Raw genomic sequence first — 24,639 nt, forward strand, 5'->3', positions numbered from 1 at the left:
TTGTGAATTTGGATTTGTGAATTAAATGCGCAAAAAAACGGAGGTATTAGGACATAAATGATGGACTTTATCTAACAAAACAAACATTTATTGTGGAACTGGGATTCCTGGGAGTGCATTCCGATGAAGATCTTCAAAGGTAAGCGAATATTTATAACGCTATTTCTGAGTTTTGTGACACCTCTCCTTGGTTGAAAAAATGTCTATGTTTTTCTGTAGCTAGGCGCTGACCTAACATAATTGCACGGTGTGCTTTTACCATAAAACTTTTTTGAAATCTGACATAGCGGTTGCATTAAGGAGAAGTTTATTATTAATTGTGTGTTTAACACCTGTATCTTTCATCAATGTTTTGATTAGTATTTCTGTAATTTGATGTGGCTCACTTTCACCGGATGTTTGTCTGAGACAATGCATTTCTGAACATAACGCACCAATTTCAAATGATGTTTTTGGACATAAATATGATCTTTATCGAAAAAAACACACATTTATTGTCTAACATGGAGTCCTGAGAGTGCCATCCGGTGAAGATCATCAAAGGTTAGTGATTCATTTTAACGCTATTTCTGTCTTTAGTGACACCTCTCCTTCTTTGGAAAATGGCTGTATGTTTTTCTGTGGCTAGGCTCTGACCTAACATAATCGCACAGTGTGCTTTCGCCGTAAAGCCTTTTTGTAATCAGACACTGTGGCTGGATTAATGAGAAGTTTATCTTTAAAATGGTGTATAATACTTGTATGTTTGAGGAATTTTAATTGTGAGATTTCTGTTGTTTTGAATTTGACGCCCTGTAATTTCACTGGCTGTTGGCGAGGTGGGACGCTACCGTCCCACATATCCCAGATAAATTAACTGTAAGTGGATCTGGATAAGAGCATCTGCTAAATGACTAACATGTCAAATGTAAACATAATAAGGAATCATTTCAACAGTAACACGCTTACCTCTAACAGTTCTGAGGCAGTAACAGGCTTACCTCTAACAGTTCTGAGACAGTAGGTAGGACTTCTGGATTGCAGATGTCAATGGAGTCATCTCGGTAGGTCTTCTTCTTGTAGCGGATGTTCCCCAGGTGAAGAATGGCCGACAACAGAGAAAATATCCTGTGGGACAGAAACAAGGCTTGTGTCACCACAGAAACCTGGCTCGTTTCGACACAGTAACCTGGCTCGTTTCGACACAGTAACCTGGCTCGTTTCGACACAGTAACCTGGCTCGTTTCGACACAGTAACCTGGCTCGTTTCGACACAGTAACCTGGCTCGTTTCGACACAGTAACCTGGCTCGTTTCGACACAGTAACCTGGCTCGTTTCGACACAGTAACCTGGCTCGTTTCGACACAGTAACCTGGCTCGTTACAGAAACCTGGCTCGTTACAGAAACCTGGCTCGTTACAGAAACCTGGCTCGAGCATTTGGACAGTGTATCCTGGTAATTTACCTGTGACTATGATTCCTTTGCCTGTGTTTGTAATTTCAGTGTATGTGTCAGTGTGCGTACGAGCAGTGAGATTTAGTGTGTGTGTGTGTGTGTGTGTGTGTGTGTGTGTGTGTGTGTGTGTGTGTGTGTGTGTACTCACTGTTTGCGCGTGGCAGGCAGGAATCCCACCATCTCCATGGCCAGCTGCAGTCTCTCAAAGTCATGCTTCAGGTCCTCCCCTTCCACTGTGAAGCAGTCCTGCATGGGCCAATGACAGGGGACCAGGTGTTATCAGTGTCCATATGGCACCCATTTTGGCTTTACCACATAATGGCCTACCACATGGTAGCCATTTTGGCTCAAACAACACTGCAACTGTAGCACAAAATCAGTGCGACTGCCAAACAGTAAGTCAGCCCAGTGTGCTCAACAGAGCGGATACAGTAGGTGCTGTACTAGCCAGTACTGTGCCATCACCAACACTACATACAGTACCAGTGACTAACACAAGAGAAAATGTCCACCCAAGAAGTGAAGATGATTTTAGTGAGAGGCTTCTCCTAAGACAAATCAGTGGCATGACACAGAGACAAGCTGAGTGACTTATAAGAGCAAGTCATAAGGAAGTTCGGTCTAACAAACCGGAGACAGAGATGCATTTCTGGTCAGATTTTAGGGGGCTGGTGAACGACAGCATATGCATGTTCTGCTCATGCAGTGGAAAATTCAGCTGGCTTTTTCTGCTAAACGTTCAGGGGAAATTTGGCATGCTGGCAAAGGCAATAAGAGGAGTAGTAATTTATGACAGCCTTTACAGGGTCTGCAGGGGAAGTGTCTTTACAGGGTCTGCAGGGGAAAGTGCCTTTACAGGGTCTGCAGGGGAAAGTGCCTTTACAGGGTCTGCAGGGGAACGTGCCTTTACAGGGTCTGCAGGGGAACGTGCCTTTACAGGGTCTGCAGGGGAACGTGCCTTTACAGGGTCTGCAGGGGAACGTGCCTTTACAGGGTCTGCAGGGGAAAGTGCCTTTACAGGGTCTGCAGGGGAAAGTGCCTTTACAGGGTCTGCAGGGGAAAGTGCCTTTACAGGGTCTGCAGGGGAAAGTGCTGAACAGGGTCTGCAGGGGGAAAGTGCTGAACAGGGTCTGCAGGGGGAAGTGCTTTACAGGGTCTGCAGGGGTGCTGAAGGGTCTGCAGGGGGAAGTGCTGACAGGGTCTGCAGGGAAGTGCTGAACAGGGTCTGCAGGGTAAAGTGTCTTTACAAGGGTCTGCAGGGGGAAGTGTCTTTACAAGGTCTGCAGGGGGAAGTGCTGAACAGGGTCTGCAGGGTAAAGTGTCTTTACAGGGTCTGCAGGGGGAAGTGCTGAACAGGGTCTGCAGGGGGAAAGTGTCTTTACAGGGTCTGCAGGGGGAAGTGCTGAACAGGGTCTGCAGGGGGAAGTGCTGAACAGGGTCTGCAGGGGGAAGTGCTGAACAGGGTCTGCAGGGGGAAGTGCTGAACAGGGTCTGCAGGGGGAAGTGCTGAACAGGGTCTGCAGGGGGAAGTGCTAAACAGAAGGCTGTGGAGAGAAAACAATATGGAAGAGGAGAGTTTGGGTATCCAGGTACAATGAGGGACACAATGAGGCTTCTAATGAAGTGCACGCACATACACACACCCCTGTGGTGTGTAGCCCTGCAGGCAGCATGTTCTCTTTAACAGGTTTAATTCACCTGGCTTCAGTCCCAGAGTTACATCAACTAGGGCATCCAACTCCATGATGACATGCAAAGGACAGTAATGACAACCTGTTCCAAGACTATAGAATCTGTCTTGGCTGAGCTATGATTGGTATTAAATACTGAGACATGGTGCACTGTATTGTAAAATGGCAATGATTTAATAAGGTTGTACAGTATAAAACTACATGTATCATTCATTTGTTTGTCCGTTGGCCAACATACAGACGGGATACTTCGGGTTTTTGGCAATGAAGCCCTTTATCTACTTCCCCAGAGTCAGATGAACAAGTGGATTATGTCTCTGTGTCCAGTATGAAGGAAGTTAAAGGTAGTTGCACGAGATGATGCTATCTAGCGATAGTGCAATGCTAGCAACAAGTTCCGCTAGCATGCTAGCAAAAAAAATGTAAATGGTATCCACAAGCATGCAATTTGCATGCTGACTGCAGGAAAGTCCCACCAGAGCGGTTGCCAGAGACTTTAACGTTAATTTCTCTACCATAAGCCGCATCAAACGCCATTGAAGAGGATTGGGACAACATTCCACAGGCCACAACCAACAGCCTGATCAACTCTATGTGAAGGAGTTGTGTCACGCTGCATGAGGCAAATGGTGGTCACACCAGATACTGACTGGTTTTCTGGTCCACGCCACTAACTTTAAGGTATCTGTGACCAACAGATGCATATCTGTATTCCCAGTCATGTGAAATCCATAGATTAGGGCCTAATGAAATTATTTAAATTGACCGATTTCCTTATATTAACTGTAACTCAATAAAATCTTTGAAATTGTTGCATGTTGCGTTTATATTTAGTTCAGTATAGATAAAGAGCCTCATTGCCAAAATCCCCAAGTGTCCCTTTAAGGCAGGGGTAGGCAGTTCCAGTCCTCGGAGGCCTGATTGGCTGCACAGTTTTGCCCCAGTCCCAGCTAACACACCTGACTCCAATAATCACCTAATCATGATCTTCAGTTTAGAATGAGATTTGATTAACCAGCTATGTTTGTGTTAGGGATGGAGAAAAGAGTGACACCAATCAGGCCCTGGAGAACTGGAGTTGACCACCCCTGCTTTAAGGTCATAGTGAAATGAGAAAGATAAGCAGCAACTGAAATGATTACATAAGATGGTGCTTATCCTTCCCTGTCATCGGGGCTTGATTTATAGTGGGATCTACTGTACACAACAGATGGTCTTTTTGGACTCATCATGGAACATACAGTTCGACTACTTTGGGGTGTGAAAATGTCTGAATAACTTTGGCTTTGAGGTGACCCTTGGTGGATGAGAGTGTGAATCAGATGGTATGACTGCTTACAACACCAGGAGGGCAGAATGGGTGGATAGAGATCAGCTGGTAAGGAAATGGCATCCTCTCCAGAGGAATACAAACACACCACACAGCTGTTGCTTACACACACACACACACACACACACACACACACACACACACACACACACACACACACACACACACACACACACACACACACACACACACACACACACACACACACACACACACACACACACACACACACACACACACACACACACACACACAGGAGGAAATGAAAGGTATATTTCCAGATTGGCAAGTCTGTTTTACAGACATGCACTGCATAGCTCACACTCTAGAATTCCAAAATGTCAGCGAAGGGTAGAAAAACAACGAACGACAGCGTCTTTGATACACAGTATATTACAATGCTAATACAATAGAACTATAATTAGACAATGATCATAATGTACTACTATGTATATAGAGCCGTAATATTCCAATACTGCAAGAGTGACCATTCTTTCAGTGGTATCATGTACATGATTTGACTTCCCTTTTTTTTAATGACAAGACAGTAGATAATAATTCCGTGTTCAACATCCCCCCCAGAGCCATTTTCCTGGAACAAAGTAGTAGCCTTGCCTGTCCCCTTGTTGCAGATGTACAGCACATCAACATAAAACCACAAACACATACCTGGAGCGATTGGGGGAAATGTCTTGGCATGTACTGTGATCGATGAGATGATTGGTGAAGCACTACACTGATTCAAGGCTATGGAATATGCATATGGTGAGCATGCCATTCACAGACAACCAGAACACCCATCACTACATCAATCAGCACACCCCAGCTCAGACACCTGTAGCCAGGCTGTATCAGCACACCCCAAATCAGACACCTGTTGCCAGGCTGTATCAGCACACCCCAAATCAGACACCTGTAGCCAGGCTGTATCAGCACACCCCAACCCAGACACCTGTAGCCAGGCTGTATCAGTACACCCCAACCCAGACACCTGTAGCCAGGCTGTGTCAGCACACCCCAACCCAGACACCTGTAGCCAGGCTGTGTCAGCACACCCCAACCCAGACACCTGTAGCCAGGCTGTATCAGCACACCCCAACCCAGACACCTGTAGCCAGGCTGTGTCAGCACACCCCAACCCAGACACCTGTAGCCAGGCTGTATCAGCACACCCCAAATCAGACACCTGTAGCCAGGCTGTATCAACACACCCCAACCCAGACACCTGTAGCCAGACTGTATCAGTACACCCCAACCCAGACACCTGTAGCCAGGCTGTATCAGCACACCCCAACCCAGACACCTGTAGCCAGGCTGTATCAGCACACCCAAACCCAGACAGTATCAGTACACCCCAACCCAGACACCTGTAGCCAGGCTGTATCAGCACACCCCTACTCAGACACCTGTAGCCAGGCTGTATCAGCACACCCCAACCCAGATACCTGTAGCCAGACTGTATCAGCACACCCCAACCCAGACACCTGTAGCCAGGCTGTATTGGTCATCACCTACTCAGGATGACTATTTATGCTAGCTAACATGAGAGGCTTGTTGGCTCAAAATGGAAACTTGTTGACATAGCCCAACAGAATAATAATAATAATAATAATATATGCCATTTAGCAGACGCTTTTATCCAAAGCGACTTACAGTCATGTGTGCATACATTCTACGTATGGGTGGTCCCGGGGATCGAACCCACTACCCTGGCGTTACAAGCGCCATGCTCTACCAACTGAGCTACAGAAGGACCAGAAGGTGACCTTGATGCTCCCTTGTGGTTGAGAGTCAGTGACTTTCTGTGCCCAGGTAGCAGGCCACACAGACGGACACAATCATTTGAATAGAGCTCCCCCTCCATGTTACACTGCCTTCTGATTAGGGTCAAAAGTTCACAAGTCATCAACCCTATGGTGGTCAAGAGCAGGAAAGCTCTGAACAATTGACTGTCCATGTGAGCTTGCTGCCTGGATGCACGACACACACACACACACACACACACAGAATAGGAGGCTGCTGAGGGTACAGGCTCATAAAGTCTGGAATAAATGTAAACCAGGTGTTTGATGTGTTAGATAACATTCCATTTACTCCATTCCAGCCATTACTATGAGCCAGTCCTCCCTAATTAAGGTGCCACAGACCGCCTGTGACACACACAAATACACGCGGGGGGGTTAACGGGTCAGCTACTGTGAGGCTATGTCAACAAGTACCGGGGCAAACAGGGGAATGTTTGGACGGCTGCTTATCGCCATGCTCTCATTCAATCTGCCCAAAGTGTTTGTTGGCAGATTCTGACCAGGATACTCCAGGTTCCCTGTATTAATATTAACACTAGTTCATGGCTGAGTGAGTGGTGACCCAGGGTACTGGTGTGTGTGAGGTAGGCATACTGTACTAGTATCGACCTCTAGTACCCACCTTAGCGAGGACGACCGAATATGATTTTTCATACCGATACCGATTAATCGGACAATTGTTTAAATATATTTTTTACATTTATTTGTAATAATGACAATTACAACAATACTGAATTAACACTTATTTTAACTTAAAATTAATTTAGCCTCAAATAAATAATGAAACATGTTCAATTTGGTATAAATAATGCAAAAACAAAGTGTTTGAGAAGAAAGTAAAAGTGCAATATGTGCTATGTTAGAAAGCTAACGTTTCAGTTCCTTGCTCAGAACATATGAAAGCTGGTGGTTCCTTTTGTCATGAGTCTTCAATATTCCCAGGTAAGAAGTCTTAGGTTGTAGTTATTATAGGACTATTTCCCTCTATACCATTTGTATTTCATATACCTTTGACTATTGGATGTTCTTATAGGCACTTCAGTATTGCCAGTGTAACAGTATAGCTTCCGTCCCTCTCCTCGCTCCTCCCTGGGCTCGAACCAGCAACACAACGACAACAGCCACCATCGAAGCAGCGTTACCCATGCAGAGCAAGGGGAACAACCACCCCAAGGCTCAGAGCGAGTGACGTTTGAAACGCTATTAGCGCGTGCTAACTGCCTAGTCATTTCACTTCGGTTACACCAGCCTCATCTCGGGAGTTGATAGACTTGAAGTAATAACCAGAGCAATGCTTGACGCACAACGAAGAGCTGCAAAACGCACGAAAGTGCTGTTTGAATTAATGTTTACGCGCCTGCTTCTGCCTACCACCGCTCAGTCAGATACTTAGATACTTGTATGCTCAGTCAGATTATATGCAATGCAGGACACGCTAGATAATATCTAGTAATATCATCAACCATGTGTAGTTAACTTGTGATTATGATTGATTGTTTTTTACAAGATACGTTTAATGCTAGCTAGCAACTGACCTTAGCTTACTGCATTCACGTAACAGGCCGTCTCCTTGTGGAGTGCAACGAGAGAGAGGCAGGTCGTTATTGCGTTGGACTAGTTAACTGTAAGGTTGCAAGATTGGATCCCCCTAGCTGACAAGGTGAAGATTTGTCGTTCTGCCCCTTGAACACGGCAGTTAACCCACCGTACAAGTTTCTAGGCTGTCATTGAAAATAAGAATGTGTTCTTAACTGACTTGCCTAGTTAAATAAAAGGTATAAAATTAAAAAATTAAATACAGATTTCCGATTGTTATGAAAACTTGAAATCGGCCTTAATTAATCGGTCGACCTCTAGTGAGTACAGTAGGCATAGATAAGGGGTTTCTAACTCCTGGTACAGGAGATACTGACTGTCCAGCCCAGCACTTCGACACCTGTTTTAACTAATCATGGTCTTCCATCTGAACCACGTCTTGCTGAGTCAGGTGTGTTAGAGCTGGTCTAGAACGAAAGCCTGCATATCTCTCCAGGACTGAGGTTGGAGGCCCCTGGTTTACAGACTATCCTTCCATCTGGTCAATGACCAAATAAGCCAACCACAAGATCTTTCCATCTATTCAATCAATCTAGTAAACGACCAAATAAACCAATCAGAATATGTTTCCATCTAATCAATCAAGTCAACGACCAAATAATCCAAACTAGACTGTTTCCATCTAGTCAACGACCAAATAATCCAAACTAGACGATGTTTCCATCTAGTCAACGACCAAATAATCCAAACAAGGCGATGTTTCCATCTAGTCATAATCCAAACTAATCCATCTAGAACCAAATAATCCAAACTAGTTTTCCATCTAGTCAGTCAAACGTTTCCACCAAATAATAATCCAAACTAGACGATGTTTCCATCTAGTCAACGACCAAATAATCCAAACTAGACGATGTTTCCATCTAGTCAACGACCAAATAATCCAAACTAGACGATGTTTCCATCTAGTCAACGACCAAATAATCCAAACTAGACGATGTTTCCATCTAGTCAACGACCAAATAATCCAAACTAGACAAACTAATCCAAACTAGACGATGTTTCCATCTAGTCAACGACCAAATAATCCAAACTAGACGATGTTTCCATCTAGTCAACGACCAAATAATCCAAACTAGACGATGTTTCCATCTAGTCAACGACCAAATAATCCAAACTAGACGATGTTTCCATCTAGTCAACGACCAAATAATCCAAACAAGGCGATGTTTCCATCTAGTCAACGACCAAATAATCCAAACTAGACGTTTCCATGTTTCCATCTAGTCAACGACCAAATAATCCAAACTAGACGATGTTTCCATCTAGTCAACGACCAAATAATCCAAACTAGATGTTTCCATCTAGTCGATGTTTCCATCTAGTCAACGACCAAATAATCCAAACAAGGCGATGTTTCCATCTAGTCAACGACCAAATAATCCAAACAAGGCGATGTTTCCATCTAGTCAACGACCAAATAATCCAAACTAGACGATGTTTCCATCTAGTCAACGACCAAATAATCCAAATAATCTAGTCAAACAAACTAGACGATGTTTCCATCTAGTCAACGACCAAATAATCCAAACTAGACGATGTTTCCATCTAGTCAACGACCAAATAATCGACCAAATAATGTTTCCAAACCAAATAATCCAAACGATGTTTCCATCTAGTCAACGACCAAATAATCCAAACTAGACGATGTTTCCATCTAGTCAACGACCAAATAATCCAAACTAGACGATGTTTCCATCTAGTCAACGACCAAATAATCCAAACTAGACGATGTTTCCATCTAGTCAACGACCAAATAATCCAAACTAGACGATGTTTCCATCTAGTCAACGACCAAATAATCCAAACTAGACGATGTTTCCATCTAGTCAACGACCAAATAATCCAAACTAGACGATGTTTCCATCTAGTCAACGACCAAATAATCCAAACTAGACGATGTTTCCATCTAGTCAACGACCAAATAATCCAAACTAGACGATGTTTCCATCTAGTCAACGACCAAATAATCCAAACTAGACGATGTTTCCATCTAATCAATCTAGTCAACAACCAAATAAGCCAACCAGAAGATCAGAACAGAGATGGAAGGAACAGAGACTGGGACAGGCAACACACAACTGAGGAAGTGGACACACCCCAAACCAGGAAGAACAACAACAAAAGGGAAAGCAAGGAGAAAGGCGTGTGGTAGCGCACAGAATGTGACAGGGGTACACGCACTTGTGAGGACAATGTAGTTGTGAGGGAGAAGCCAGTGATTATTAGTTTTGATAATCAAAACTCCTACAGGTGATTGGTGAACACTCAACACAGTCTCGCCCAGAGAGATGTATACTGACCGCTTCGCTCTCATAGTAATTCTCCCAATGCAGTCTCAGGACTTTCTTTGTCATCTGGAGAGGGTTAAAAAGGTAGAGTAGATGGGGTTAGGGTTAGACAGCGCAGCATTCCATACACCACACACACACACTCTACACATGGGACTGGAAGGGACATGCAGTTAGTAGAGGGAATGGAGTCATATTTAGACGTCGACACACACACACACACACACACACTCAATGCACACAAACACACACTCACACATCAATGTTGTGACACAAACACACACACTCACACACACAATGCACGCACACACAACACAAGGGACACTCATCAATGCACACAAACACACACTCAATGCACACACACACACTCTCAATGCACACAGACACACTCTCTCAATGCACACAACTCTCTCGATGCACACAAAAACACACAATGCACACAAACACACAGATAGAAGCACGGGACATAGAACACATGGTGAGAAACCGATGTGGATGAAATATGTTTTCATTCTGACACCATACATACAGTATGCTAAGCTAATAGAACCACTGAAATTAGCCATAGGATTATTCTAATGTGTGGTGACTGCATTATGACGAATAAGGGCAAAACATATGGATAGAGATGCTATAGCTATGAGAACAAATTGCTCAGTTTGAAAATTGATTATTTGGCCTGTAAACAGACTGTCTGAACTCCTTAGAATGTGAAGTTGTGAAATACTGTAAACTGTTCTGAGTGACTGGGTTACAATATACACTTTGGAAAAGAGAGAGGGAGAGAAAGAGATGTAGCGACCACACACCAGAGAAATGGAAGGAATTCACACCCTTCTCAGAATGGGCGTCAGGTTGTCAGAGTGTGGGGGGGGGGATCTCTATGTTATGATATGAACATCTCTGGAGCTGGCAGAGGTGCAACAAGTTTTGAACAACATCAACATTCCACACTTTGCACCCCGCTTGTAATGTGTATCAGCTTGTAATGGTTTTGTGTGTGTGTGTGTGTGTGTGTGTGTGTGTGTGTGTGTGTGTGTGTGTGTGTGTGTGTGTGTGTGTGTGTGTGTGTGTGTGTGTGTGTGTGTGTGTGTGTGTGTGTGTGTGTGTGTGTGTGTGTGTATAATTTGCATGTGTATCAGCTTGTAATGGGTTTGTCAGCTTGGCATGACAGAGGGGTAGACACAACCAGTCAGCTTTTCCTTCTGCATGTTTATAAGTGTGTGTGTTCTTTTGTGATTGGTTAGACTGGGTTGGATCCCCTTGGAATTAGAGGAGCAGAGATGACAGAGATGGCAGAGTGTTGTGAGAGCATATTGACAGTCATAGGGAGTGTGTGTGTGTGTGTGTGTGTGTGTGTGTGTGTGTGTGTGTGTGTGTGTGTGTGTGTGTGTGTGTGTGTGTGTGTGTGTGTGTGTGTGTGTGTGTGTGTGTGTGTGTGTGACAGACACTGAGAGTGACCCTGTCGTGCTGCAGGTCCCCCACACACACACACACAAAAAGACATCCACATATAGATATGCAAACCCACATGTACATAGACTCCACAGACCAACAAACATCCACGCGCCAAAAACCAGCAGATTAACTGAGCCACAAGGCAGTGTCATGGTAATGAGAGGGCCCAGTGCCTTGTCTCTCTCTCTGGTGGGCTGAGGGATGAGGGATGAGGCTCTGTTAAAGCCTCTGTGTGTGAGAGAGACTATAGGAGCTGCTGAAAGGCACCAACAATGTAATGTTTCCTCTGCTTCCTGTTTGCGGAGAGAGAGAGTAAGAGGGAGAGAAATAGGTCTGGTCGACATCCACTGTGGGCCTCTGGGAACAGGCGTGATTCACACAGACGACACACACACACACAACCCAGAAACAACTAGTCAGTCAGATAGACAATATACATAAACATTTTGGTACATTTTGGTACAGACACAGAGACAAAACCCAGAGACAACCATGTGTCATGCACAGACAGACAGACTCAGTCAGATACATCTCGTCCAATCAGCAGTGCGTGAGAAGGGGCTACACTTGGCTACAGTGTTGAAGTCCTACTGGATCTCTCACCTGGTTGAGGTAATGATATTCTTCAGGCTTTTTGAGGTGAAAGGTGCTCCTCTCCTCCTCACTTGCTCCTGCCAGCAGGTAGTAAAACACATGGTAGTTCCTGAAAGGCAAAAGCAGGTCAGAAAACATGAACACCACTTTACATTGTTTTTTACTAACAAACAAACACTGGATTGTCTAATAGGAACAAAGTTGTCTCATTGAGTGTGAGTGTGAGTGTGAGTGTGTGTATGGACGTGTTTAACTATTCTTATGGGGACCACAAGTCCCTGCAAGAATAGTAAACAAACAAAAATTTGGGGACATTTTGCTAGTCCCCACAAGGTCAAATGCTATTTCTAGGGGGTTTAGGGTTAAGGTTAGAATTAGTGTTCGGAGCTAGAGTGTGTAGCTTAGAGGTCAGGGGGCAGAACCGTGCTGTAGTGGGAGCCTGGAGTCAGAAATCTCTCAATAAGAGCTCCCCCCCCCAACCCACAGGGGGCCCATTTTAGCCCCCCAACCCACAGGGGGCCCATTTTAGCCCCCCCCCCCCTCGGAGTGAGGTTAACCTTCGCAACACCATCCAGCCTGCACAGCACATTAGTGTCAACCCCACTTAGGGCTGCTGAGAAATACTTCACCCAGCCTGAGCCTGGCTGGGTAATACACCATCATCTACACTGATTCTGTTGAACACTTGTTGATGTCAAACTGTACTTGATACTTGGCGTTAACTTCCTTTAGGACACAATCATAAACTGTGTAGGACCACAGAATTACAGTGGAAAAGTCCATATTTGTTAAGAGTTTTCAGGATATGGTGAATTGTGAGACAGCTACTTTGCTCCCGGGTGGCACAGCGGTCTTAGGCACTGCATCTTAGTGCAAGAGGTGTCACTACAGTCCCTGGTTTGATTCCAGGCTGTATCACATCCAGCCATGATTTGGAGTCCCAAAGGGGGGCGCACAGTTGGTCCAGCGTCATCCGGGTTTGGCCGGGGCAGGCCGTCATTGTAAATAAGTATTTGTTCTTAACTGACTTGCCTAGTTAAGGTAAATAATAATAATGATGCAGTATTGGAACATGAACTGCAGGAGGCTCCAGTCCAGGTCCACACTTGTGTCAGGACCAATTTGGCACCACATTTCTGTCACTGACCCTGCTGTGACCAACAAACTCACACCTACTGTAGGAAAAGGACTTTCTAGCACGAATGGACAATTGGATTCCTCACTCAATTTCACTCAATTTCATGTGGCGCAATCATTCTCACATCATTCTATATAAAAGGGATGTAGTTGTTATTCACATGGAGTTGAAGTTCTCTCAGCAGAGACCACCTCAGTGGAAGGATTTCTGGACTAGTTTGTGAGAGCTACTCGATTCTGGATTCTAGCTTATCAAATTGTCTCTATATAGACACTGTGAATTCAGAGATCTTCACTCTTTTAACACTGTGGTGAAAATAAATGATTCTCCAACTAGTCATTCATTGTGTATTTATTTACCCAATGTGGTTTACTGTGTAAGTGTTCCTAAACCACAACATGTACTCAGTCTACAAAACAATTAGGGAAATGATCAATGTCTGATTCTATTTGAATACAACGCTATGTCCTTGTTCTGCAGTAACATGATACTACAGTCCAGTAGTGTATGATGATGATTGTGTGTGTGGCAGTAGGATGGTTAAGTGTGAATGCTCACCGTTCATTGTGTTCCTGGTAGACCAGTCTTGATTTCTCCAGAAGGTACTTCTCCACATAGGCTCTGGAACAAACAGCACAGAGCTGGCGTAAGTCACAACTGACTGGGGGGGGGGTCCCGGACCAAATTGATCAGATATTGGCATTGGACAATGCACTCTGAGCTGCCACCAAATTCACTATGGAGGCTATGTAAAACTATAACAAGGATGAGTATAGATGTAGGACTGAGGGACTATAGACTGGTAGGATTATAGATGTGTCAGCAGGGGACATAGAATAGACAGGGGATGGGGACACCTAGTCAGTTGCGCAACTGAATGTATTCAACCGAAATTGGTCTTCCACATTTATTTGATTAAGGCAGCCCTCTCTGATTCAGAGAGGTTAGGGGGGGCTGCCTTAATCAACGTCCACGTCATTGGTGCCTGAATATAGATGAATATAGAGGAGGAGCCAGGGGACATAGCCAGTCAACTAGGGTGTAGGAGCTGCAGGTAAAACAAGGTAAACAATGACTTGAAATGGAATATCTGAATGGGTCTTTCTCACCCTCGGACAGTGCCACTCTCCTGGTAATTCACTTGGATGAACTTGCCAAAGCGACTCGAGTTGTTGTTGTGGGCAGTTTTTGCATTCCCAAATGCCTGCAGAGAGAGAAGAGAGAGGGGATGAGAACAAACCCATGCAGGTAACAAGGTTATATGTCCATGTTGACTGGTGGGCGTGGGCATGTTTGTGGGTCAACCAATCTGGGATAACAACCACAGTGAGCCAACCTCAAGACATTTCTTTGATCAAGTATACCTCAGAGCCATATTTCAATCAGTCTAATAACATGGAATAGATCTTTATTTATGCATTATACAGGAAATGTATCATTTTGCTGACACAGGAGCCTCACCACACCACACCACACACACACACACACACACACACACACACACACACACACACACACACACACACACACACACACACACACACACACACACACACACACACACACACACACACACACACACACACACACACACAACAGGCTGGGAGCAGCACAGAAACCAACATGTCCTCAGAATGCTCCAAAGTTCTTCAGTTTAAAGTCAGACAAATGGCCCAAAAATGATGGAGCTGCAGCAAGAAGCCCTGATGGGGAAAAAGTGTCCTTTGGGTAATGTAATCCATGTGGACCTGCTGGAACATGTTTAGTGGTGTGCTTTAATAAGAGTCCAGTAATTCCCCTCTGGCTCTGTTTGTGTTGTACAGCTGCCTGGAGGGGAAGTCCTTATTCACCCTTCAGAAACCCTGCAGTTATTTGTAGCCTCTGCCGCAAGTAAACAAATTCCTCCACGAATCACTTTTTGAGCTGCACTTTGTGCATCTGGAATGGGGAGAAAACAACCGGGCCGCCCGGTCCACTCCCTTAGCCTAGCATCATGACCGCCGTTCACTTCAGCTCGGTGCTTGCTAACACGCGCGCTATTAAAACGGGTCGATAGCGTGCTAACGCAAGGCGGAGGAACGCCAGGACGGTTTGAGCCACCGCAGCCTGATTGGCAGAGAGTCCGAGTAAATAGGGCCGGAGACCGCGGGAGCACACCTTCCTGCTCTTATTCACACTTCACTGGAGCACGCTACACTGGAGACCACGGGAGCACACCTTCCTGCTCTTATTCACACTTCACTGGAGCACGCTACACTGGAGACCACGGGAGCACACATTCCTGCTCTTATTCACACTTCACTGGAGCACGCTACACTGGAGACCGCGGGAGCACACCTTCCTGCTCTTATTCACACTTCACTGGAGCACGCTACACTGGAGACCGCGGGAGCACACCTTCCTGCTCTTATTCACACTTCACTGGAGCACGCTACACTGGAGACCACGGGAGCACACCTTCCTGCTCTTATTCACACTTCACTGGAGCACGCTACACTGGAGACCACGGGAGCACACATTCCTGCTCTTATTCACACTTCACTGGAGCACGCTACACTGGAGACCACGGGAGCACACCTTCCTGCTCTTATTCACACTTCACTGGAGGACGCAACACTGCAGACCGCGGGAGCACACCTTCCTGCTCTTATTCACACTTCACTGGAGGACGCTACACTGGAGACCGCGGGAGCACACATTCCTGCTCTTATTCACACTTCACTGGAGGACGCAACACTGCAGACCACGGGAGCACACCTTCCTGCTCTTTTTCACACTTCACTGGAGGACGCTACACTGGCGGCAGAACCCAGGACACTTGTCTGCTTTGCTGCTGGGCCACACAAACACGTCTGGGTCGCAGCCGGCATCAGTGACCTCACAGCTCTATTTGTGACTTGCCCACCAGACAAACTGTCCACAGGCAGACAGAGGAAAAGTTAACACACCATGTTCCCATATTGAGCATATTGAGGTGAAACTGCATTAGTGCCAAGTCAATACTATTGGAGTACTGGATAGGCATTGATGATGTGGAAACCAGTAAGGGTGAGATGTTGAAAGGCTAGATGATAGGCTGTGAATGAGATATGGAGAATTAACGTAGCAGGTTAGGAGAATTAGGTTAGGAAAAGGGTTAGGGTTAACTAAATTGAAAAAAAAAATATATATATATATATTATTTTAAAAAATGTTTAACTTTAACTTGACAAAAGCTGTACCCCTTCTAGCCATGACCTAGCTAACCTGACCCATCCAAAAAGTACAGGTCAGACGAGGCAGCCAACCAGCCACCAGTATCCCTACTTCACTTCCTGCTCTATCGAGGAAGAAGTGCATCTTGGAACCCACGCATGAATCTAACACATTATTCAATGTGAAGGAAGCAAACTAGGGTCTAACAGCAGACCGTGGAACATTCCAGGTATTCTTCGATGCTCAAAATTCCACGTTATACATGAAACTGGAGTGGGAACCATTAAAAACTCTGAATGATTTACTTGGGTGTACCGTGTGTACATCCACCTGGTCTGTGTAAAAGCATCCCAAGTTAGAGCGGACACATTTATGGCTGACAACATATGTATGGTTCCGCAGGCTTGGCGAGCTCCATATCTGCCACAGTAAATCTTCCTCAGATAATATTGGGATGAGCAGGACCATGGCTAGCATCCAGCATGCAACAAGAAACACTTGGTCCTGGTCCTTTAAGAAGCAGCTGGAGAAGTGATCAAAGGAGCGAACTTACAATTCTATTGGTTCACAGGTAGAAGTCTTTGACAACTACAACAGGGGCGTGGTCAGAAAACAAAAACAGCACTGCCAAACTGCATTATATCAGAGCAGAAATATGCGTTTCATAGCTTTTTTCAATAGGGAACATGAGGGCCTGTTTAGCTTCAGTGGAGTGGAGCCAGAGTAGAGAGTGTGCAGGAAGGGTGGGCTGGGACAGCTCCCGAGGGGCCCTTGGCTTGTGCTGCTGTGCTATAAAGGTTATTATAAACTGTGTGGTTCCAACCTTGAAAGCTGATTGGCTGACAGCCGTGGTATATCAGACCGTATACCACAGGTATGACACAATTTATTTTTACTGCTCTAATTACGTTGGTAACCAGTCCATAATAGCAATAAGGCACCTTGGGGATATGTGGTATATGGTGAATATACCACGGCTAAGGGCTGTATCCAGGCACTCCTCATTGCGTCGTGCTTAAGAACATCCCTTAGCCGTGGTATATTCTCCATATACCACACTCCCTCGGGCCTTATTGCTTACGTGTCCTGCCACTGATACGCGACCCCTGACTACAGCACCTGTTGTGTGATATCATGGAATGCAACTGGGCATGGGATCAGAGAGTGAGTGAAGAACAGAGACAGCCATAGCACTGTTCTTGATGTAATCTGTCTCCAGATGCACAGATCTACTTTCCATAGAATACATTAGAAAAGCTGTGGTTATGAGTAACCTAGTACCGTGCTAACGTGACATTCACCAATACACTTTGGAGGCAGGGTTCGTTAAATAAGGCAACATGCTGATAAGTGCAAGGGCACTGTAAAGAAGTCCTCCCAATTAAAAATATAACTATCTACAAAGTAGAAGAGCACATGGACAGATTAGCCACACTGAGTCACATTGACTTCATGATGGATCCTCTTCCTTTTCAACAGCAGGGTAAATCATTACAAAGTAGAAGGGCACATGGACAGATTAGCCACACTGAGTCACATTGACTTCATGATGGATCCTCTTCCTTTTCAACAGCAGGGTAAATCATTACAAAGTAGAAGGGCACATGGACAGATTAGCCACACTGAGTCACATTGACTTCATGATGGATCCTCTTCCTTTTCAACAGCAGGGTAAATCATTACCAAGTAGAAGAGCACATGGACAGATTAGCCACACTGAGTCACATTGACTTCATGATGGATCCTCTTCCTTTTCAAGAGCAGGGTAAATCATTACAGTTGCAGTCAGATCTTACACATGTGCAACATTCTGTAGGAATTCCATTAGTGCCTCCCATCTGTGGTGGATAATAAGATCTTTGTATGTCGGGGACACTACAATGTGGGCACTGGGTCATGCAGCGATGAGCGGAGACACAGACCGTAATCATATAGGATGAGTTAATTAGTGACTCCTGCTGAAGGAGAGAGAAGAACAGAGCCGTTGTGTATGTGTGAAGTTTTAAAAGCGGCATTCGGGTCACATTGGGCCCTCAGAGAACAGAACAAAAGAGAGGCTGAGTTGACAGACAGTGGAGCGACTGCTCTGATGGGTTGCAGCTATAAGATCATTTTCCACGCTGGGTTGTGATTGGGAGTTTCCTGGTCCCAAGTGATGCTGATAAGTGAACACAGCAACAACATCCCCATACATGGACTATACATAGTTGATGTGCATTTTCAGGCCCAATACGGCTTCAAGTGATGTAGGCTCATACCTAACATATGGCTGTCTTGTATAGGGCAGGTCACCAAGTGGTACAGTAACATCAGTCTGACGATGAACACTACTTACTGTACTTCACGTTGCTCACGTCCATTTCCTCCATGTAATAATAATAATATATGCCATTTAGCAGACGCTTTTATCCAAAGCGACTTACAGTCATGTGTGCATACATTCTACGTATGGGTGGTCCCGGGGATCGAACCCACTACCCTGGCGTTACAAGCGCCATGCTCTACCAACTGAGCTACAGAAGGACCAGACTGAGCTACATGTCTAGTCTTTGGCTGCGTTTACACTAAATTGGTCACTAATTGTTCTTTTGACCACTCACATCAGATCTTTTCACATCAGATCTTTTTCAGAGCTGATCTGATTTGTCAAAATAGCAATTATTGGAGAGAAAAAAAACAATCTCAGAATTGGGCCGCCTGTGTAAATTGGTCTGCCATTGAGGTCTCACTTCTGCTCACTGACTCACACAGCTTCCCTGAACACATCCTATCATTATCCACAATGGTGTGTCTACGACTCACCTAATGCAATCTGAGGGTTCAACTACTTTCACAATGAGATCAAACAGTCAATGATGACTAGACACAGCTTGTATCACAATTATGCCACAGTCTGTGTGTGTGTGTGTTGGCAGATCCAGTTTTATGCCACGGTGTGTGTGTGGGCAGATCCGTTTTATGCCACGGTGTGTGTGGACAGATCCAGTTTTATGCCACGGTGTGTGTGGGTGGGCAGATCCAGTTTTATGCCACGGTGTGTGTGTGGCAGATCCAGTTTTATGCCACGGTGTGTGTGGGCAGATCCAGTTTTATGCCACGGTGTGTGTGGGCAGATCCAGTTTTATGCCACGGTGTGTGTGGGGGCAGATCCAGTTATATGCCACGGTGTGTGTGTGGGCAGATCCAGTTTTATGCCACGGTGTGTGTGTGGGCAGATCCAGTTTTAATGCCACGGTGTGTGTGGGCAGATCCAGTTTTATGCCACGGTGTGTGTGGGGCAGATCCAGTTTTATGCCACGGTGTGTGTGTGGCAGATCCAGTTTTATGCCACGGTGTGTGTGGGCAGATCCAGTTTTATGCCACGGTGTGTGTGGGCAGATCCAGTTTTTATGCCACGGTGTGTGTGGGCAGATCCAGTTTTATGCCACGGTGTGTGTGGGCAGATCCAGTTTTTATGCCACGGTGTGTGTGGGCAGATCCAGTTTTTATGCCACGGTGTGTGTGGGCAGATCCAGTTTTTATGCCACGGTGTGTGGGCAGATCCAGTTTTATGCCACGGTGTGTGTGGGCAGATCCAGTTTTATGCCACGGTGTGTGTGGGCAGATCCAGTTTTATGCCACAGTGTGTGTGGGCAGATCCAGTTTTATGCCACAGTGTGTGTGGGCAGATCCAGTTTTATGCCACAGTGTGTGTGGGCAGATCCAGTTTTATGCCACAGTGTGTGTGGGCAGTTACGTTTAAAAAATAACCGCTGACGAAGGCTGTCGCTGAAACACGTCAGTTTCCTCTGAACTATGCTGCTAAAAATATACAGTAAAACTCAAAAGAATATTCCAGTGAGTTCAGGTTCTTCCTTTTTTCAAATGTTTGCCCTTTGAACCCAGCATCCAAATACCTTTTTCTACTACAAACTTTTGTGAGTTGAGCACACCAATTACTCTTTGCAGATACTGTTTTACCCAGGCTAATTGCTAACTGTATCCCCTGTAATCCCACACCTTCTTAGGTCATTCTGGCTAAAGTTGCTGCGGTCAACGTGGTTTGGTTAATCATGGGGTTATATTGAGTCATGTTTCCCCCAGACTGTTTAAAGGGAGACACAAGAAGGCAAATGGTTTTAAAGGTAGCAGTTGCTCACAGACAAGGTCCTGGAGATCCATGTCAGATTTCCAGTGTGATTCCTTCATATAGCATCTTAAAGTGACAGACAGAGGGATTACAGGTCCTGCTTAAAAAACAGTGAACATTGACAACATTTCTTAACACTACATTTAGGTGCTCTTCTGTGACAAACAAAATATGCTCATCTCCATTATAATGCAATGAGGCCAACTAACACACTACATAACAATTCGAAAACAATGTTGTTGAGACTAGTTAGAGATTACTTTACCAGGTGTTACAAATGATCACTTTTAATGAAGTATCTTCAAATAGGGAATGTTAGCCATGCTGGAGGTGCTCTGGTCGAGTTGGTTAACTAAATAAACCTGAGTGATTCAACTAAAGAGATGTATTGAAAAGCCACAACGTGATCCCAAAACACCCTTGAAACAAAATACTATTGACTCCTTCTCTAGAAAATAAGGGTTGAAATCTCTCCAACGTAAATTCCCCACAATGAATCTTGCTCTGTGCTTCTTTGTGTTGAATCGGTTCAAACCCAGCAGGAGGAAAGGAGAAGAATTTAAGTTGTGGGCCTCAGGGAATTAGCAGCAACACTAACGCTAGCATGGACTGTGGTAACCTTGCTGCAATTAAACATGTCCACACAATGCTACAAGTGTCCCAGGATCTTACACTGGAACAACTAACTCCTTATGAGGATCTCTCTGCACGCAAAATGACTCTGCACTCAAAGTAGTCATCTACTCACCCTGGCCAATGCAGGAAATTGTGACTTGACTTCGGCATGTTATTAATAGTTTCTGAGTTATTCAAGTATACAGAGGCACTGCCGTTGACACGAGCGTTGGTCGAGTCCAAAGGTCCGTTTAAACAATTAAGCTCTTCAAACAGAGCACATAACGATGCCATTGTTAGAAGTCTTCCACATGTGCAGTTCTACAAAGACTCCCTACCTCCCACAACACCCTCTCCCTACCTCCCCACAACACCCTGTCCCTACCTCCCCACAACACCCTGTCCCTACCTCCCCACAACACCCTGTCCCTACCCCCCACAACACCCTGTCCCTACCCCCCACAACACCCTGTCCCTACCCCCCACAACACCCTGTCCCTACCCCCCACAACACCCTGTCCCTACCCCCCACAACACCCTCTCCCTACCCCCCCACAACACCCTCTCCCTACCCCCCCCACCCCCCACACCCCCCACAACACCCTCTCCCTACCCCCCACAACACCCTCCCTCCCCCCACAACACCCTCCCCCCCCCCACAACACCCTCTCCCTACCTCTCCCTACCCCCCACAACACCCTCTCCCTACCCCCCACAACACCCTCTCCCTACCTCCCCACAACACCCTCTCCCTACCCCCCACAACACCCTCTCCCTACCTCCCCACAACACCCTCTCCCTACCTCCCCACAACACCCTCTCCCTACCTCCCCACACACACCCTCTCTCCCTACCCCCCCCTGTATATAGCCTCCACAACACCCTCTCCCTCCCCCCTCCACACAACACCCTGTATATAGCTCCACATTGACCCCCCACCACCCTCTCCTTACAACCACCACCATGCCATGCCATGGAAAAAAGTCAGACTTTACCCCTACCTACATGTAAAAATGCCGACTAAACTGTACTGCCACACATTGACTCGGTACCGGTACACCCTGTATATAGCCTCCACCGCCACACATTGACTCCTCCACATTGACTCTGTACCGGTACACCCTGTATAGCCTCCAGCCTCCACATTGACATTGACTCGGTACCGGTACACCCTGTATATCCACATTGACTCTCCACACCCTGTATATAGCCTCCACATTGACTCTGTACCGGTACACCCTGTATATAGCCTCCACATCCACCACACCCTGTATTGACTCTCTGTACCGGTACACCCTGTATATCCAGCCTCCCTCCACATTGACTCTGTACCGGTACCCCTGGTACACCCTGTATATAGCCTCCACATTGACTCTGTACCCTGTACACCCTGTATTGACTTGACTCTGTACCGGTACACCCTGTATATAGCCTCCACATTGACTTGACTCTGTACCGGTATATAGCCTCCACCTCTGTATACACCCTGTATATAGCCTCCACATTGACTCTGTACCGGTACCCCCTGTATATAGCCTCCACATTGACTCTGTACCGGTACCCCCTTGACTCTGTACCGGTACACCCTGTATATAGCCTCCACTCTGTACCGGTACACCCTTGACTCTCTGTACCGGTAGGTACACCCTGTATATAGCCTCCACATTGACTCTGTACCGGTACACCCTGTATATAGCCTCCACATTGACTCTGTACCGGTACCCCTGTATATAGCCTCCACATTGACTCTGTACCGGTACACCCTGTATATAGCCTCCACACTCTGTATTGACTCCACATTGACTCTGTACCGGCCTCCACATTGACTCTGTACTGTATATAGCCTCCACATTGACTCTGTACCGGTACACCCCACATGACTCTGTACCGGTATAGCCTCCACATTGACTCTGTACCGGTACACCCTGTATATAGCCTCCACATTGACTCTGTACCGGTACACCCTGTATATAGCCTCCACATTGACTCTGTACCGGTACACCCTGTATATAGCCTCCACATTGACTCTGTACCGGTACACCCTGTATATAGCCTCCACATTGACTCTGTACCCCTGTATATAGCCTCCACACTCTGTACTGTATATAGCCTCCACATTGACTCTGTACCGGTACACCCTGTATTGTATATAGCCTCCACATTGACTCTGTACCTCCACATTGACTCTGTACCGGTACATATAGCCTCCACATGTATATAGCCTCCACATTGACTCTGTACCGGTACACCCTGTATATAGCCTCCACATTGACTCTGTACCGGTACACCCTGTATATAGCCTCCACATTGACTCTGTACCGGTACACCCTGTATATAGACTCCACATTGACTCTGTACCGGTACACCCTGTATATAGACTATTTTATTGTGTTACTTTTTATTACATTTTTTTTACTTTTGTTTGTTTTCGGTCAATATTGTCTTAACTCTATTTCTTGAACTGCATTAAGGTAAGTATTAAGGAAGTATATCATGTAAGATCTACATCTGTTGTATTCGGCGCATATGACAAATAACATTTGATAAACGAGGGCTGCAACATAGGGGGCCTAAGAGGCAAAACCCCATACTCTGTCCCATACTAACTTTGAAACAGACAAAAGATTTGAGAACCTTCAACCATTACTTTCTCCATTCAGTTTAATTGGGGGTGTTTACCTTGGTATAATATCTTGGTAAGAATTCTATAAGATCGGAGACATTGAATTGGTGCTGGACACTGGGTTTGAAACTGAAACCACAGAAGAGTTTGTCTGACAAACTCTGTCATAGTGAACCACAACAGGTAAACGCAACCTGATGACTCATCACAGATATGGGTGAGGCAGGGCGTGAGGCAGGGCGTGAGGCAGAATAAGAGAAGTGCAAGACAGATGAAGGGTGCAATACAAAATGAGAGAGACAGAAAACAAGAAACAGTTTTTGTCACATACACCAGATAGGTGCAGTGAAATGTGTTGTTCTACAGGGTCAGCCATAGTAGTACGGCATCCCTGGAGCAAATTAGGGTTAATTGCCTTGCTCAAGGGCACATGAGCAGAATTTTCACCTTGTCGGCTCGGGTATTAGAATCAGCGTACTTTTGGGATTACTGGCTCAGAGAGAGAAACTGAGACAGTAAAGAGAAGGAGCGAGAGAGAGACAGAGAAAGAGAGATGGAGAAAGACAGACCTATTTCCCCTAATGCCAGTAGCTCATTATGAGTTATTTATGGGACATTATGGAAATGAGTGGGCGTGGTTGATATGAAAGTCTGTCCTCATCACAACAATCAGCACGCTTGTTTGTCTCCTGAATGCACCATCTGAGACACCTTTCATTTAACATAAGTCTCTCTGAAGAC

General features: G+C 45.6%; 1 protein-coding gene across 1 annotated transcript in view; it reads right to left on the reverse strand.

Annotated features, from left to right (window-relative positions):
• The window catches only part of LOC124035399 (unconventional myosin-IXAa-like), a 212,282-nt gene that overhangs the window by 98,065 nt on the left and 89,578 nt on the right, over positions 1–24,639 (reverse strand). The window contains 6 exon segments of the mRNA XM_046348850.1: positions 981–1,107; positions 1,585–1,682; positions 10,159–10,212; positions 12,208–12,307; positions 13,895–13,957; positions 14,446–14,540. Of these exon segments, the coding sequence (XP_046204806.1) occupies positions 981–1,107; positions 1,585–1,682; positions 10,159–10,212; positions 12,208–12,307; positions 13,895–13,957; positions 14,446–14,540 (537 nt within the window).

Source organism: Oncorhynchus gorbuscha, linkage group LG05, assembly GCF_021184085.1.
Source record: "Oncorhynchus gorbuscha isolate QuinsamMale2020 ecotype Even-year linkage group LG05, OgorEven_v1.0, whole genome shotgun sequence".
Lineage (NCBI taxonomy): Eukaryota > Metazoa > Chordata > Actinopteri > Salmoniformes > Salmonidae > Oncorhynchus > Oncorhynchus gorbuscha.